Source organism: Coregonus clupeaformis, chromosome 35 (genome assembly GCF_020615455.1).
Source record: "Coregonus clupeaformis isolate EN_2021a chromosome 35, ASM2061545v1, whole genome shotgun sequence".
In the NCBI taxonomy this organism is placed as follows: Eukaryota; Metazoa; Chordata; class Actinopteri; order Salmoniformes; family Salmonidae; genus Coregonus; species Coregonus clupeaformis.
Window position 1 is genome coordinate 16,230,783 of NC_059226.1, and position 14,303 is coordinate 16,245,085.

The 14,303-nt window shown below is 42.4% G+C and overlaps 1 protein-coding gene across 2 annotated transcripts; it reads left to right on the forward strand.

Annotated features, from left to right (window-relative positions):
- The first annotated feature begins 540 nt into the window (after positions 1-540).
- LOC121569481 (E3 ubiquitin/ISG15 ligase TRIM25-like) lies at positions 541-14,091 on the forward strand. 2 transcript variants are annotated; one of them, XM_041880463.2, is made up of 10 exons: positions 541-630; positions 4,319-4,963; positions 6,631-6,726; positions 7,161-7,394; positions 7,666-7,837; positions 8,525-8,602; positions 10,753-10,779; positions 12,493-12,519; positions 12,743-12,918; positions 13,157-14,091. In XM_041880463.2, the coding sequence occupies exons 2-10, from the start codon at positions 4,337-4,339 to the stop codon at positions 13,520-13,522; spliced, it is 1,803 nt and encodes a 600-aa protein (XP_041736397.1). In that variant the 5' UTR covers positions 541-630; positions 4,319-4,336; the 3' UTR covers positions 13,523-14,091. The 2 variants fall into 2 exon arrangements, with proteins under 2 accessions (XP_041736397.1, XP_041736399.1); XM_041880465.1 differs by lacking the exon at positions 541-630 and adding an exon at positions 3,501-3,587.
- Positions 14,092-14,303: the final 212 nt, after the last annotated feature.

Genomic DNA, 14,303 nt, shown 5'->3' on the forward strand with positions numbered 1-14,303 from the left:
ATCCTAAAAAACTCCCTTGTCCCTGCCGATGACAAGCATACCCATAACATGATGCCGCCACCACCCTGCTTGACTGAGAGACCTTACAGATAAATTGTATGTGTGGGGTACAGAGATGGGGTAGTCATTAAAAAATCATGTTAAACACCATTATTGCACACAGTTAGTCCATGCAACTTATCTGACTTGTTAAGCAAATTTTTACTCCTGAAGTAATTTAGGCTTGCCAAAACAAAGGGGTTGAATACTTATTGACTCATGGCATTTCACCTTTCCATTTTTATTAATTTGTAAACATTTCTAAAAACATAATTCCACTTTGACATGATGGGGTATTGTGTGTAGATCAGTGACACAAAATCTAAATGTAATAACAAAATGTGGAAAAAGTCAAGGGGTGTGAATACTTTGAGGGCACTGTAGTTGTTTCACCAACTCACCTGACCACTGTGCAAGCTGCTGTCAACTCCCCATCACAACACACACCCACGCACAATCACACATATACCTGACTGGCTGGAAGTACCTTTTTTGGCAGTGGTGACAGCAGCTTTGTAGGACAGTCACAGACTAATTCATTATTTCAACTCCATTGCAGAAGAAAGCACCCAGAAGAAAAATAGATATAAGGTAAGTTTGTGTGTCAACAATTTTTGTAACAGGATCCAGAGTAGCCTATAGCAATTTAAAAATGCTGCAGGACCAGAAATATCAATTGACAAGAGTGAAGAGCATTCTGAAAAACCAGACACAGAATTGTGCATAATCATCGCATTTTCCACAGTTTATTCGTTTACCATTGTTCGTTTTGGGAGTCAAAATTCCTTGCTGTGGTACTTGACTTGCATGGATTCATGGTGTCCATTTCCCTCTTTACTCCCAATGTTTCTAGCAACGTACCGCAAATGAGAATTGATTCACATTTAAATGGAGTATTTGCCTGTTTTGGCTTCCAGAGCCAATTTGCATTTAAACAGAACATGTAAGGTCCTTGGACTATAAGGAGTAACGTTAGGCTCCTTTAGTCCATCATTGGGCTAAGGTAAGACCATAATAGCGATCAGTTAATGATCATAGGCAACAAGTATTGTAAGATTCCTAAATTCTTTCGTTAACACAAATGTGCCTCTGGGTTAATCTCAATAGTCTAAAGTGGTTTCCTTTCAATATCTCCTTTCCTGCATCTGCACTGATCTGGAAGACCTGGATTTATGAGGATCAGTGAAAATGAAGGAGAGGTAGCCACTTTAGACTATTGAGAGTAGCCTATAGCAATTTAAAAAATATATTATTTGTATGTGAAATATGCCTGCTGTACAGTTACAGTACTGTAAATACTCTTTATGAGAGCAACGATTCTTATGTTTTCATTCCAACCAATCTTTTGACTGTTGATATGGGTCAGATAAGTTTCAAAATTAAACACTCACAACTAAACAGTGACATTATCATCTGAACATATAACAGTGAAAATCCCAGTTAGGCAGATACCATTCTTCCTTGATTGACAATGGTTTAGTCACTGAGAAGTTTCCAGGTAAGCCTCAGTACAGGACAACCGTTGACTGTATTTTATTTTCCATTCTTACACAGCCATTTACATAGTCTTGGTTACATATGAACCTCACTGGAACTTGCTGGTGAACAGGTTTGACAAGCTAGTGCAAATCATGTAAAATATCAAATCTAGTAGCACAATGCATGTGTCATGTCATTTTGGATGGTAACATCCATGCAACTAGATACAGTAAATTAAACCTGGGCTTTGGACACCCATTTGGCATTGGGCCAAGCTGAGAGAGGCCGCATGAATGGGACACAAGAATCGGCCTGTTGACAGCCTGCAGTTGTCAGTAGTAAATAAGAGTAGATAAGACATTGGATATTGTTTACCTGACTGGCAGGGAAGCTTGAAAGTATGTCCCCATGTTTTTGAGGTTATGTAACTTATTTGTTGGAATTACGCATAACTTTCCAAATAAATACATTTTTAAAGGTCTTAGGGTTGGAAGAGAGTAATTTACTGCATCGCAAAGAGGCCATTGTTGTTTTTATTGAGGGAGATGGAGCATTGGAGTTCACATGCATTGACAGCATGTATGCTATGACATCCACATCCACTCATGTCTGAGACAATCTAAGCCACGCACGCAACAAAACTGACTATAATCTACAGAGCATACAGAGATACACCTGTTATTTTCCATTGGCTCAGATGTGAAACCCTGTGGCATCACAGTGTCCTGATCATTTCTCAGGTCACCGAGAGAGGAAAATCACAAGCATGCCACACAGGTAGATTAATGGGTGGACAAGGGAGTCTTCTTTTGGGACAAACTACAACATAAGTAATGAGGAACCTGATAGATTGCATGTTAAATTGTGTTGGGAAGCATCGGAAGTATGGAGTCCCCTGCCTCTAAGTGGAGAATGATATTATGGCAATGTTGGAAATTCAATGGCAGTCTGTCTGTCAGAAAATGTACCTGTGTTCAGAGACCTGTGTTCAAATGATAATGGAAGTACTGGAATCAGAGACTATTCTTCAGTGACTATTCTATTCTTAAAACGTGGTGGGATAAAAGCCATGAGCTCACACATCAGTTGAAATTGCATGTCTGACGTTTGTCTGTCTGTCAGTTTCAAGTAGCATGGCAGAATAATTATTTCGACCTCTCATGCATTTATGTGCTCCCATTAGGCCATTGTGGGTAATGCAGTCTATTGTTGTGCTTTCAGGAGGGAGAATGAGAGCACACAAGGTGCACTGTAGGAATTCTGTTGAGAAATCACACACACAGGATGGGAGTGAGTGTTCGAAAATGTCATGGAATGCTGCAGGACCAGAAATATCAATTGACAAGAGTGAAGAGCATTCTGAAAAACCAGACACAGAATTGTGCATAATCATCGCATTTTCCACAGTTTATTCGTTTACCATTGTTCGTTTTGGGAGTCAAAATTCCTTGCTGTGGTACGTGACTTGCATGGATTCATGGTGTCCATTTCCCTCTTTACACCCAATGTTTCTAGCAACGTACCGCAAATGAGAATCGATTCACGTTTAAATGGAGTATTTGCCTGTTTTGGCTTCCAGAGCCAATTTGCATTTAAACAGAACATGTAAGGTCCTTGGACTATAAGGAGTAACGTTAGGCTCTTTTAGTCCATTATTGGGCTAGGGTAAGACCATAATAGCGATCAGTTAATGATCATAGGCAACAAGTATTGTAAGATTCCAAAATTATTTCGTTAACACAAATGTGCCTCTGGGTTAATCTCAATAGTCTAAAGTGGTTTCCTTTCAATATCTCCTTTCCTGCATCTGCACTGATCTGGAAGACCTGGATTGATGAGAATCAGTGAAGATGAAGGAGAGGTAGCCACTTTAGACTATTGAGATACACCCTTGGCCTGAATCAGCACTGATTGTAAACAGGTGTTTGGCCAATCCCGGTGGAGGCGGCCTAAAATGCACCTGTGCATACCAGTGAGAGTTTGTCAACTGTCAGACACACCTCTTATCTCTAATCTAAAACAAACAAGTCTGAAAACAGGCAAAAAATACTACTCTGGGAACGGGTAAGGTGTGTTCAGCTCACTCAAAAATACACACCTAGACAGGGTCAAATTTAGTTATCTTTTAGAATGCATAGTCAAAATACTTGATAAAAATGTTGCTTAGAAATTACTGACTATTTGTGATGCAGCCCTTACTGTAACAGACATATTTTGGGCTAAGTTGTTTATCAGCCCTTGTATTTTGTGACCATCATTTGCTTGCCTTGTAAGGGTTAATAGGCCTTGGCCCATTCTAAAACTATCTAGTTGTGATTTTCGAAGCGGTTTCTGTTGGTGAGATTTTTCTTAATCTCTTCTCTGCAAGATAATATGCTGTTGATTGAGAAGTGCCCAGATGGATGTTAACTTGGGTCACCACCACATACCCACACTCTCAACAGCTTGGGCAGTCCTCAGATGGAAGGCTAAATTCTAAATCCCTAGTCTAAGTCGGCTAACATCAACCAGCAGTAGAATTAGTAGGCCAATTATTGTGCTCTGCGTGGGTTATTGAACTGGTGATGGCAAAATATGGCCTTGTGGTTGTAGGCCTACTTGTATTGAAGGAAGTTGAAGACATATATAGCCCAGTAATAATGATAGCCTAGTTATAGTTGCATGAGTCATCGGCCTCTACAACACACCAATCTGGTTTATTGAACCTATAAAGGCCTAGTACAATGTTTGTGACCTATGTGTTGACCTAGGGGCCTAGTTCAATGTTTTTGTGTGATCTAGTATGTTGTCTCACCCGTAGGGCTTCGGGTAGGAGACAATGACGGCTGAGGCGGGGGTCCTGGAGCTGTTTACGGAGCAGGAACTGACCTGCTCCATCTGCTTGGACCTGTTCAATGACCCAGTGTCGACGCCCTGCGGACACAACTTCTGCCAGGTTTGCATCGGAGGCTACTGGGCCTCCAGCGCCACCTGCACCTGCCCGCTCTGCAAGCATCAGTTCCCCGAGCGGCCTCAGCTCAACATCAACCGAGTCTTCGCCCATATCGCCGAGAAGTACAAAGAAACTCGCTACGGCACGGGAAAGCCGCACATGTTGGACATGAAGACACCGGGAGCCATGGCCCACAGCAACCCATTTCTGGAGGAGATGATCAAATGTGACGTGTGCACAGGGAAAAAACAAGCGGCGATCAGCTCGTGTTTGACCTGCACGGCGTCCTACTGCGAGGCCCATGTGCAGCCTCACCTGAACACGCCCTTCTACGCCAACCACCAGCTCCTGGAGCCCCGGGAAGCGCTTCGCGGCCGCACCTGCCTACTGCACCACCGGCTTCTGGAGGTGTACTGCCGCACGGACCAGATCTGTATCTGTGCCATCTGTGTGCTGGAGGAGCACCGCACACACCGCACCGTGTCCGTGCAGACAGAGAGAGTCAACAAACAGGTGAGGAGAAGGCAAAGCAGCTTTCACATCAGGTGCTTGGAGCACACACCCTTTCAGAACCTCAATGGCCCACGCAGCTCAATGATGCTTTTGTGCCAAGGCTATAGTGTGAAAGCTACTTAAGGGTGTGGTGTGTTTCATGGGGTTGGATGTGTGCCTCATAGAAATATAATTTAATTCTAGTTCTGTGGTTGGTGGTGTGCCCTATTAGTCAGAACAGACAATGGCCACTGAAGAGAGGGGAATGTCAGGTATTTAATTTAGGTTGATCCTTTTTATATTACAACTTGTATTTTGATTGAACCTTTGAAAGACTGAGTATTGGCCACTAGTTTGTAGGTCCATCTCTATTTACAACTGTTATAGGGGACTCTCAGCTTCTTGCAATGCAGATGACATGGATAGATAACCCCTTAGTAAACAAGCCACTAAAATGTTGCACTGCAGATTTTACTCTAAAGATTAGTATCTGAGATGGGAGTTGGTTATGTTTTTGTCTAAGTTGCATCCACATTTCTAATGTAAACAACCTGCATAAAAACAGTGACTGGCTATTTATCTGGTTTGCTTTCAGATAACTACATTCCTGAACATTCCAAATTTAGCAACACATTTTCATTCAATGACTGCATCACAATTTGACAGCTCCCGGTTGCACTGTATTTTAATAGTCATTAAATATAACATATGATCATCCTTTGGCTCTGGGCAGAAAACAAAGAAACGGCTCATCGCATAATTGTATCTGTGAGAAAATGGGCAGCGCCATTGAGGCCATCTCTATTTTGAAGTACTCAATTTTCTTCTACTTCTATGAGTTGGCAAACAAACTGGATTTACTGCCACCTGCAGTTATGGAATGTTTGCTCATGAGTATAATTCATTGGCTGATCCCTCCTGATGACACGGATGGAATCATGTGATCCTTCCTTAACCTATAGGAAGTCCCATTCAGTTGACTACTTCAAAATAGAGCCCCACATTGGCGAATATATTGATAAAAGTCACCTTGTCCTAGAGAGATTTACACGGTTATCAAAACTTCACGCCAGGGTAAGCATTCACGAAACACAGCCCTTATTTTAGGTGTTTCTAAAATCACCTTTGGGAATAATGAATGGTGGAAAAAAACGATTGGAATCATTTCCATTTGACTGCTAGGTTTTATGGATATTATGACTCATACTGTGGTACTCTATGGTCAAAGTCCTCAATGGTGCTAAAATTGGCTTTTGGGCACTAGAGTCCTCTATATATCTCTATGGGTCGGGCATCTGACCATAGATGTGCAATTTTACATGATTTAGGTCTAATCTTGTGGATAATGGTTTTGGCTCAAGGCAAATTAATAACATGCATGCTTTTTTGAATGAATGCATTTCATTATGTTATCTGCAATGTATATGGCTATTTCAAGAGCAATTTTTATATTTGCATCTAAAAATCATTTCTAGGTTGTTATTTTTTGCACTCACAAAGCACATTTTACTTGAAAGTGTTCCCTAAGAGAGCCCGTTTGAGCAGCAGCAGGCCAGCAGCATTGTCTAGTTAGGACAAGTAGTGAACTGACATGATGCCAAATCTACTCTCAATGACACTGCATTCACATAATTGGTCTCTTTGTCTCTCTTCCTCCATCTCTTTGCTGTCCTTTGTCTGTCACACAGAAACTCATTGGGAAGACTGAACTGGAGATTCAGAACAGGATTGAGGGGAAGAGCCTCCGACTGAATGCGCTCAAGAGCCGACTGGAGACCGTCAGGGTAGGCAGCTGATTCACAGGCCCGACGTTGTATCGACATTGTGATAGATCTATTCTACCCCTTCACTAATCCCCTCAACATGTTGGGCTTCATTTTCATCAGATCACGCTACCATTCCCTCTAGTGTTGGTACGGTCTACTAATAACCATTACTCCCGCTGCAGTAGCTATTAGCAGGTCACGACAGTTTGTTAAGTCAACCCAAATGATGTTTTCCATACCCCTGTTATGATACATTACAGAAAAAGCTCAATTAAAATGTAAAAAAAACAACACACATTTTAGGATTGATTATTCACAAATTTGTCAGTTGACAGAATGTTTTTTCTTGTTTGACCTGTGATCACAATAATTACCTCAACTGGAGAGAAAGAAACTGACCTTAAATCAGTGTCAAGGAGCAACTTAATCCTACCCCTCTCCGTTCTTTCTAGAACTATGCACAGGGTGAGCTGTCTGAGGTGGAGCAGTTGCTGGGGGACCTGAGTCGCTCGGTGGACAGGATACGTGTAGAGCTGGTCGGCGGGATCGAGGAGAAGCAGGCGTCCGTGGAGACACGGGGGGAGGGGTTAGTGACCCGTTTGGAGGCGGAGCTTGGCCAGCTGCAGGTGCGGCGATCCAGACTGGAAGCCCAGGCCACGTCTGATGACCACATTGGCTTCCTCCAGGTACAGAGGGAGTGTTTTAGCTGAGGCACCTTTTTATCATTTGTGGGTGCACTTCATTTAGCTTGTCTGTTGTAACAGTTGGGTGGGGTTCGCACTTTGAGGGCAATGGGACATGCACCGGGTGTACCACGTGTACGTTCCAATGGTATCTATAAGCTATCAGAGAGATTACCAGAGTCCACTCCACATCCATTCCACTGATGTTAAACTCTGTGAACTGTGTCTTTCAATTGAACATATCTGTCAATGCCTGCCTTCAACCCACTTTCAGAGTTTTGAGGAGGCGAGTGCCCCCCTACAGGCAGACTCTGACTCCCAGGAGTTGGATGCCGAGGCGGAGGTGTCGCTGCACTTCTCTCTGGGGGAGGTGAAGGTGGCTCTGGGGGAACTGAAGAAGAGTATGGATGAGATCCGCATGGGGGAGGTGCACTCCCGAGGCTCCAGTGAGTAGCACCATCATCACTTTTATCGTTTTATCAAATCTCATAATCACCATAGTCATATCATCATTATTTATTAGCATCATTATCCTTTTCAAAATGGACATCACAGTTTCCAAATATTCACAATGTTAATTTGATTATTTTCAGCTCTAATATTGCAGATACATTGTGGGTTCTATCAATGTAATTATTTGCATCATTTCCATAATGTTCATCATAATGTTACCAAAAATCAATTTTCCTCCTTATCATCATCTACAACATCCATTATTTTGTTTAGTCATCATGAGTTGTTCCCCTACTGTGGTTTTTGGGTGTAGTTTCTCATAAATTACAGAGTGGATGGTAAATATCGAGACAGGTATTCTGCTGAGTCACTCTGAAAGCAGTCAGTCCAGTCTGTAAGCAGTCAAAATACCATTCCTACTCAAATACCTCATGCCAATAGAACTCGTACTTCTGTCATCCGTTGCTGTGTTGCAACATCGGTCTGGTAAAGAATGAGTCATTGACAAAAGTGGGTTGTAAAAATACCAGAAGGAACACGAACATACGAGGAAACACATAAGACAGGAGAAACACACAACCTGCATAACTATCACACCTGTCCTGATAAAGTATAATGCACTGTATGGTGTGGACTGACCTAATTGTTTGTTAATATAACACATTATGCGTGTGTTTCAGTTCCTTCCCTACGGGAGAGCGACAGTATGATGAGTGTACAGACACTACGGACCACTAAGAGTCAGTGGTCTCTACGAGGTGGGTCAATTTAAATTGTCATTTATAGTGCATTCGGAAAGTATTCTGACCCCTGACTTCCTCTATTCTAAAATGGATTAAATGAAAAATGTTCCTCATCAATCTACACAATACCCCATAATGACAAAGCAAAAAACAGGTTTTTAGAAATGTTTGCACATTTTATTAAAATTAAAAAACAACTTATTTACATAAGTATTCAGAACCTTTGCTGTGAGACTCGAATTTGAGCTCAGGCGCATCCTGATTCCATTGATCATCCTTGAGATGTTTCTACAACTTGATTGGAGTCCACCTGTGGTAAATTAAATTGATTGGACATGATTTGGAAAGGCACACACCTGTCTATATAAGGTCCCATAGTTGACAGTGCATGTCAGAGCAAAAACCAAGCCATGAGGTCGAAGGAATTGCCCATAGAACTCTGAGACAGGATTGTGTCGAGGCACAGATATGGGGAATGGTACCAAAATATTTCTGCAGCATTGAAGGTCCCCAAGAACACAGTGGCCTCCATCATTCTTAAATGGAAGAAGTTTGGAACCACCAAGATTCTTCCAAGAGCTGGCCGCCCAGGCAAACTGAGCAATCTGGGGAGAAGGGCCTTGGTCAGGGAGGTGACCAAGAACCCGATGGTCACTCTGACAGAGCTCCAGAGTTCCTCTGTGGAGATGGAGAACCTTCCAGAAGGACAACCATCTCTGCAGCACTCTACCAATTAGGCCTTTATGGTAGAGTGGCCAGACGGAAGCCACTCCTCAGTAAAAGGCACATTAAAGCCCGCTTGGAGTTTGCCAAAAGGCACCTAAAGGACTCTCAGACCACGAGAAACAAGATTCTCTGGTCTGATGAAACCAAGCTTGAACTCTTTGGCCTGAATGCCAAGTGTCACGTCAGGAGGAAACCTGGCACCATCCCTACGGTGAAGCATGGTGGAGGCAGCATCATGATGTGGGGATGTTTTTCAGTGGGAGACAAGTCAGGATCGAGGCAAAGATGAACGGAGCAAAGTACAGCGAGATTCTTGATGAAAACCTGCTCCATAGCGCTCAGGACCTCAGACTGGGGCGGAGGTTCACCTTCCAACAGGACAACAACCCTAAGCACACAGCCAAGACAACAAAGGAGTCTCTAAATGTCATTGAGTGGCCCAGCCAGAGCCCTGACTTGAACCCGATCTAACATCTCTGGAGAGACCTGAAAATAGCTGTGCAGCGATGCTCCCCATCCAACCTGACAGAGCTTGAGAGAATCTGCCGAGAAGAATGGGAGAAACTCCCCAAATACAGGTGTGCCAAGCTTGTAGCATCACCCAAGAAGACCCGAGGCAGTAATCGCTGTCAAAGGTGCATCAACAAAGTACTGAGTAAAGGGTCTGAATATTTATGTAAATTTGATATTTCAGATTTTTTGATTTTTAATAAATGTGAAAACAATTCATAAAAACCTGTTTTTGCTTTGTCATTTTGAGGTATTGTATGAACATTGATAAGAAAAAAACAACAATTTAATCAATTTTAGAATAAGGCTGTAATGCAGGGTTCTTCAATTCCGGTCCTGGAGGGCCGAGACACCTCTGTTTTTCATCCTCTCCTTCTAATCAGGGGCTAATTCAGACCTGGGACACCAGGTGAGTGCAATTAACTACCAGGTAGAAATAAAAAACAGTGTGTTTCGGCCCTCCAGGACCGGAATTGAAGAACCCTGCTATAATGTAACAAAATGTGGAAAAAGTCAAGGGGTCTGAACTTTCCGAAGGCAATGTATTTCCACACTGCGGTTGGAATAATCCTGTGAATTTTTTAAATCTATGATGGAGCACTTTGTAAGGGCGGTTTGAAAAGGCCTCCTGAAACAAGAGTTTGCCCTTCTCTCTGTCAATAACAGCTAGTTTAAAGTTACACATCTCTACCATTATCTCCTCCAATTAGGCCCCTCTCTGACCACTCTGACAGTCCCTAGCAAAATTCATACTTGAGAAATTGCATTTAGCGAAGAAGCTGTTTTAGTTTATTTTTGACCATTTTAATTGAAAACAAGGTAATTGTTACCCAGAAATGATTTGATATTGAGATAAAAATGGCTTCATTCTGTACTCACACATACTTGCATTAAACAACATGTCTTCATGTTTCTTCTTCTCCCCTCAGATCTAAAAAAGATCAAATCAGGATCAGGTATGTCTGTCTTCACTCCAAAGATTCTCTTTTGGGTTAGGGTCTAGGACCCATGTGAATGAACTATTGGGTAATGAGATGGGATATTTTGCAGATGCTTTGTGATGTTTTGGCTCAAAGGAAATGTTAGACAAAAGTCTTAAACTCAAATAGGTTTGTAAGCTTTTTCCTTTAACTAACTTCACATACCTTTTTAGAAGCTTGGTGATTCACAATGCCCCTTTTTGAATACGTTTTAAAGTAACTCATTTGATGTAGGCCTCAAAAGATTCTTTGTCGTTTTTTGACTTTATAGTTCGACAATGTATGCTCTTCTTAAACACATCCATCTAATAGAACATCTTCCCCCACCTTCACAATAGTTCACTAATAGTTAAAGGCCCAGTGCAGTCAAAGTTCAGTTTTTCCTGTGTTTTGTATCATATTGTACAACAGCTGATGAAACGAACACTGTAAAAGTGTAAAAAAGTTAATCACTAACCACATTTTCACGCACAGTTTTATGCAAGTAAAGTCGTACAGTATAAAAAAATCACGACAGCTGTGATGGAAACAGGAAGTTTTGCTACAATTTGTAAAATGCTAACAGATAATTAATTTGTTCGACATGATTGGATATTTTTGTGTCAGTAAAATTAAATAGGCAAGAAATGGTGATGTAAACGCCTTTATGCACATATTGATATAATAACCATCATATCGAAGTAAACTTGGAGTAACGTGATGATATGGTGTGTGTGGTCCTCTTGCTACTACTCGGAAACCATGCAATTTATTAGGCTACAGATAAGAGATTATGAACTTCACAGGGTGGTGAAAGTGCACAGTGATCTTGAGGCTCCTTTCCAATAAATATTGAGGGTCTTAGTGTGGTGACATGATTGATGCTTGACTGCCGTTTGACAAATACAAATATTCTCCCTCTTTTGCATAATAATCTCATCATGTAGAGTAGCCTACCCGCACAGTATCTGCCAGCTGTTGGCTAGAGCGCACGTGCCAAGACCAGGGTAGGCACATTTGCTATTTAACGCAACAGTTTGTGACAACTATCGGTAGAGGTGAAAATGCGATGGAAACACATTGAATTTGAGATTTATGTTCGGTACATGAAAACTTCAGCGCAAAAAAAGTACATTTTGTGTGCACTGTCATTACACACTGATTTTTATCCGCAAAAGTCAGTTGGGTGGAAACACACCACTGGTGCAAAATGCAATTTTTCTTAATGCAGATTGTAGAATATTTGCATAAATCTGTCGCTAATTGGATGGAAACCTAGTTGGTGTTATTTCCTGATAGTTGCTGGTTGAAATTACAATCTACACAGGACCTTCTAATTAATCTGTTTGCATGGGTGGGCATTTTGGCTTGCCTGGTGACATCACCAGGTGGTAAATTGGTTAACAAACCAGTAACAAAGAGTTCCAAACTTCTCTGCCAATAACAGCTAGTTTTAAGTTTTCCCCTCCCCACTCAGACCACTCCCAGACAGTCCTAGCAAAATTATTCCTTGATAAAGTTTTTTGCTAAAAAGCTATTTTTTGTCAATTTTAATGAAACACTATTACAGTAAGGTACTTAATTGTTACCCAGAAATTATTTGATATTGATCATTTAAAAAACTGCTGCATTGGGCTTTTAACTAATCAAACCAATGGTAGTTTCTATGTATTGGAAAAGAGACACTCATCAAATTACATTTTCGTACAGGACTGAAGAAGATCCAGTCTTATTTAGGTGAGTTCTGATCTAAATACCATCTTATCTCTACCATTTCTCTTACTGTACTACTGGATGTAGTGATTATTGGAAAACAGTCAAAGCTCTCCAAATAATTGTCTGTTTTACACAAGACGCCATCTCACTGTCACCACTGTCTTTTTGGCCATGATCCTGACATTATTCGGCTGTGGCATTCACACCAGAGCCTTGACCATTTCGTGTTCCTTCTCATTCACAGAGGATGTGACACTAAACCCGGTGACGGCGTACCCCTTCCTCATCCTCTCTGACGACAGGAAGCAGGTGAAGAGAGGAGAGAAGCTGCAGTTCTACAGGAACAGCCCGCAGCGCTTCGACGTCTGGTCCTGCGTGCTGGCCAAAGAGGGCTTCACCTCGGGGCGACACTACTGGGAGGTGAGAGGGCAGGGGTCAAGGGTTTGGGGGGGAGATCTCATAGAAACTGGAGGGTGGGAGAAATGACTGACTAGTGGCTTCAGTTGTATTGATTGAATCTATTTAGGCATTTGATGTTAGAAAAGTGTAGGACATGCAATCTAGGAGAGTAAATCATTTAGGATTCACCCTTGCATGCTCGTCCCCACTTACACTTTAGTCGGTATCACTATCTTTGTTTCTTTCTGTCTCCTCTCAGGTGAACGTGGGTGAGAATAAAGACTGGAAGGTGGGCGTGGTGCGGGAGTCAGCCCAGAGGAAAGGTCTGTTTGACATGAGCCCCAATAGCGGTTACTACGCCCTCTGGTGGGGGGGCACCCACCTGCGTGCCCTCACCACCCCGGCCCTCACCAAGGTTAAGGCATTGGTGCGCCTCCGCAGAGTGGCCGTCTACCTGGACTGCGAGGAGGGTCAGGTGACCTTCTACAATGCCAAGACGGGCTCGGAGGTGTACAGCTTCAGCGTGGCCGAGTTCTCTGAGAGGATGTTTCCTCTGCTGGGCACTGGGGACAGGGAGGTGCCCCTGGCTCTCATGACCACACAGTGTGGCAGCGTGCCCGAGTGAGAGGATAGGGAGAGACTGGAGTGAGAATGAATGGTGAGCGAGATGACATGAAAGTGTGTGTATGTATAGAAAATTCTGAATGTTTTAGGGTGAATTTGCTTGAAGATGGTGATGCAATTTAATAGTGGGAGTGAAAGTGTGGGATTGTGAGATGAGGGGTGGGGGGCAAAGAGAAATTGAGGCGTATGGGGTGAAAATAAGATGGAGAGAAGTCTCATCTCTACATTTTGTCAGCAACCTCCATTTCAACTTGGCATTATGTTCAGTACCCACTGCATATTTGACACATTGCACACACACTGGTACACAATGTACTGATGCACTGAAAGGCAGGTGATGGGGCTAAACACTTGTGGAATCTTGGAATTACTTCATGGTCAGGAATTAGTAAGTCAGAATTGGAATCTGAAATCACAATGGTACACTTGTATTCTAACCCTCTTTGTTGTCATAATTTTCTAATATTTGTGTCAAATTTGCTTCAGTCTAAGGTTTTTATTTATCTTGGTGGATCGGTCCTGTTAAGGATCTCTTGCATTGTTCAAGGTTGTTTCACACTAACTCAGGGTTTCCCAAACTCGGTCCTCGGGACCCCAAGGAGCGCAAGATTTGGTTTTTGCCCTAGCGCTACACACCTGATTCAACTAATCATCAAGCTTTGATCATTTAAATCAGCTGTGTAGTGTTTGGGCAAAAACCAAATCTTGCGCTCCTTGGGGTCCCGAGGACCGAGTTTGGGAAATGCTGCACAAATTACTTTTGTTCTAGACCTGGAAATGAA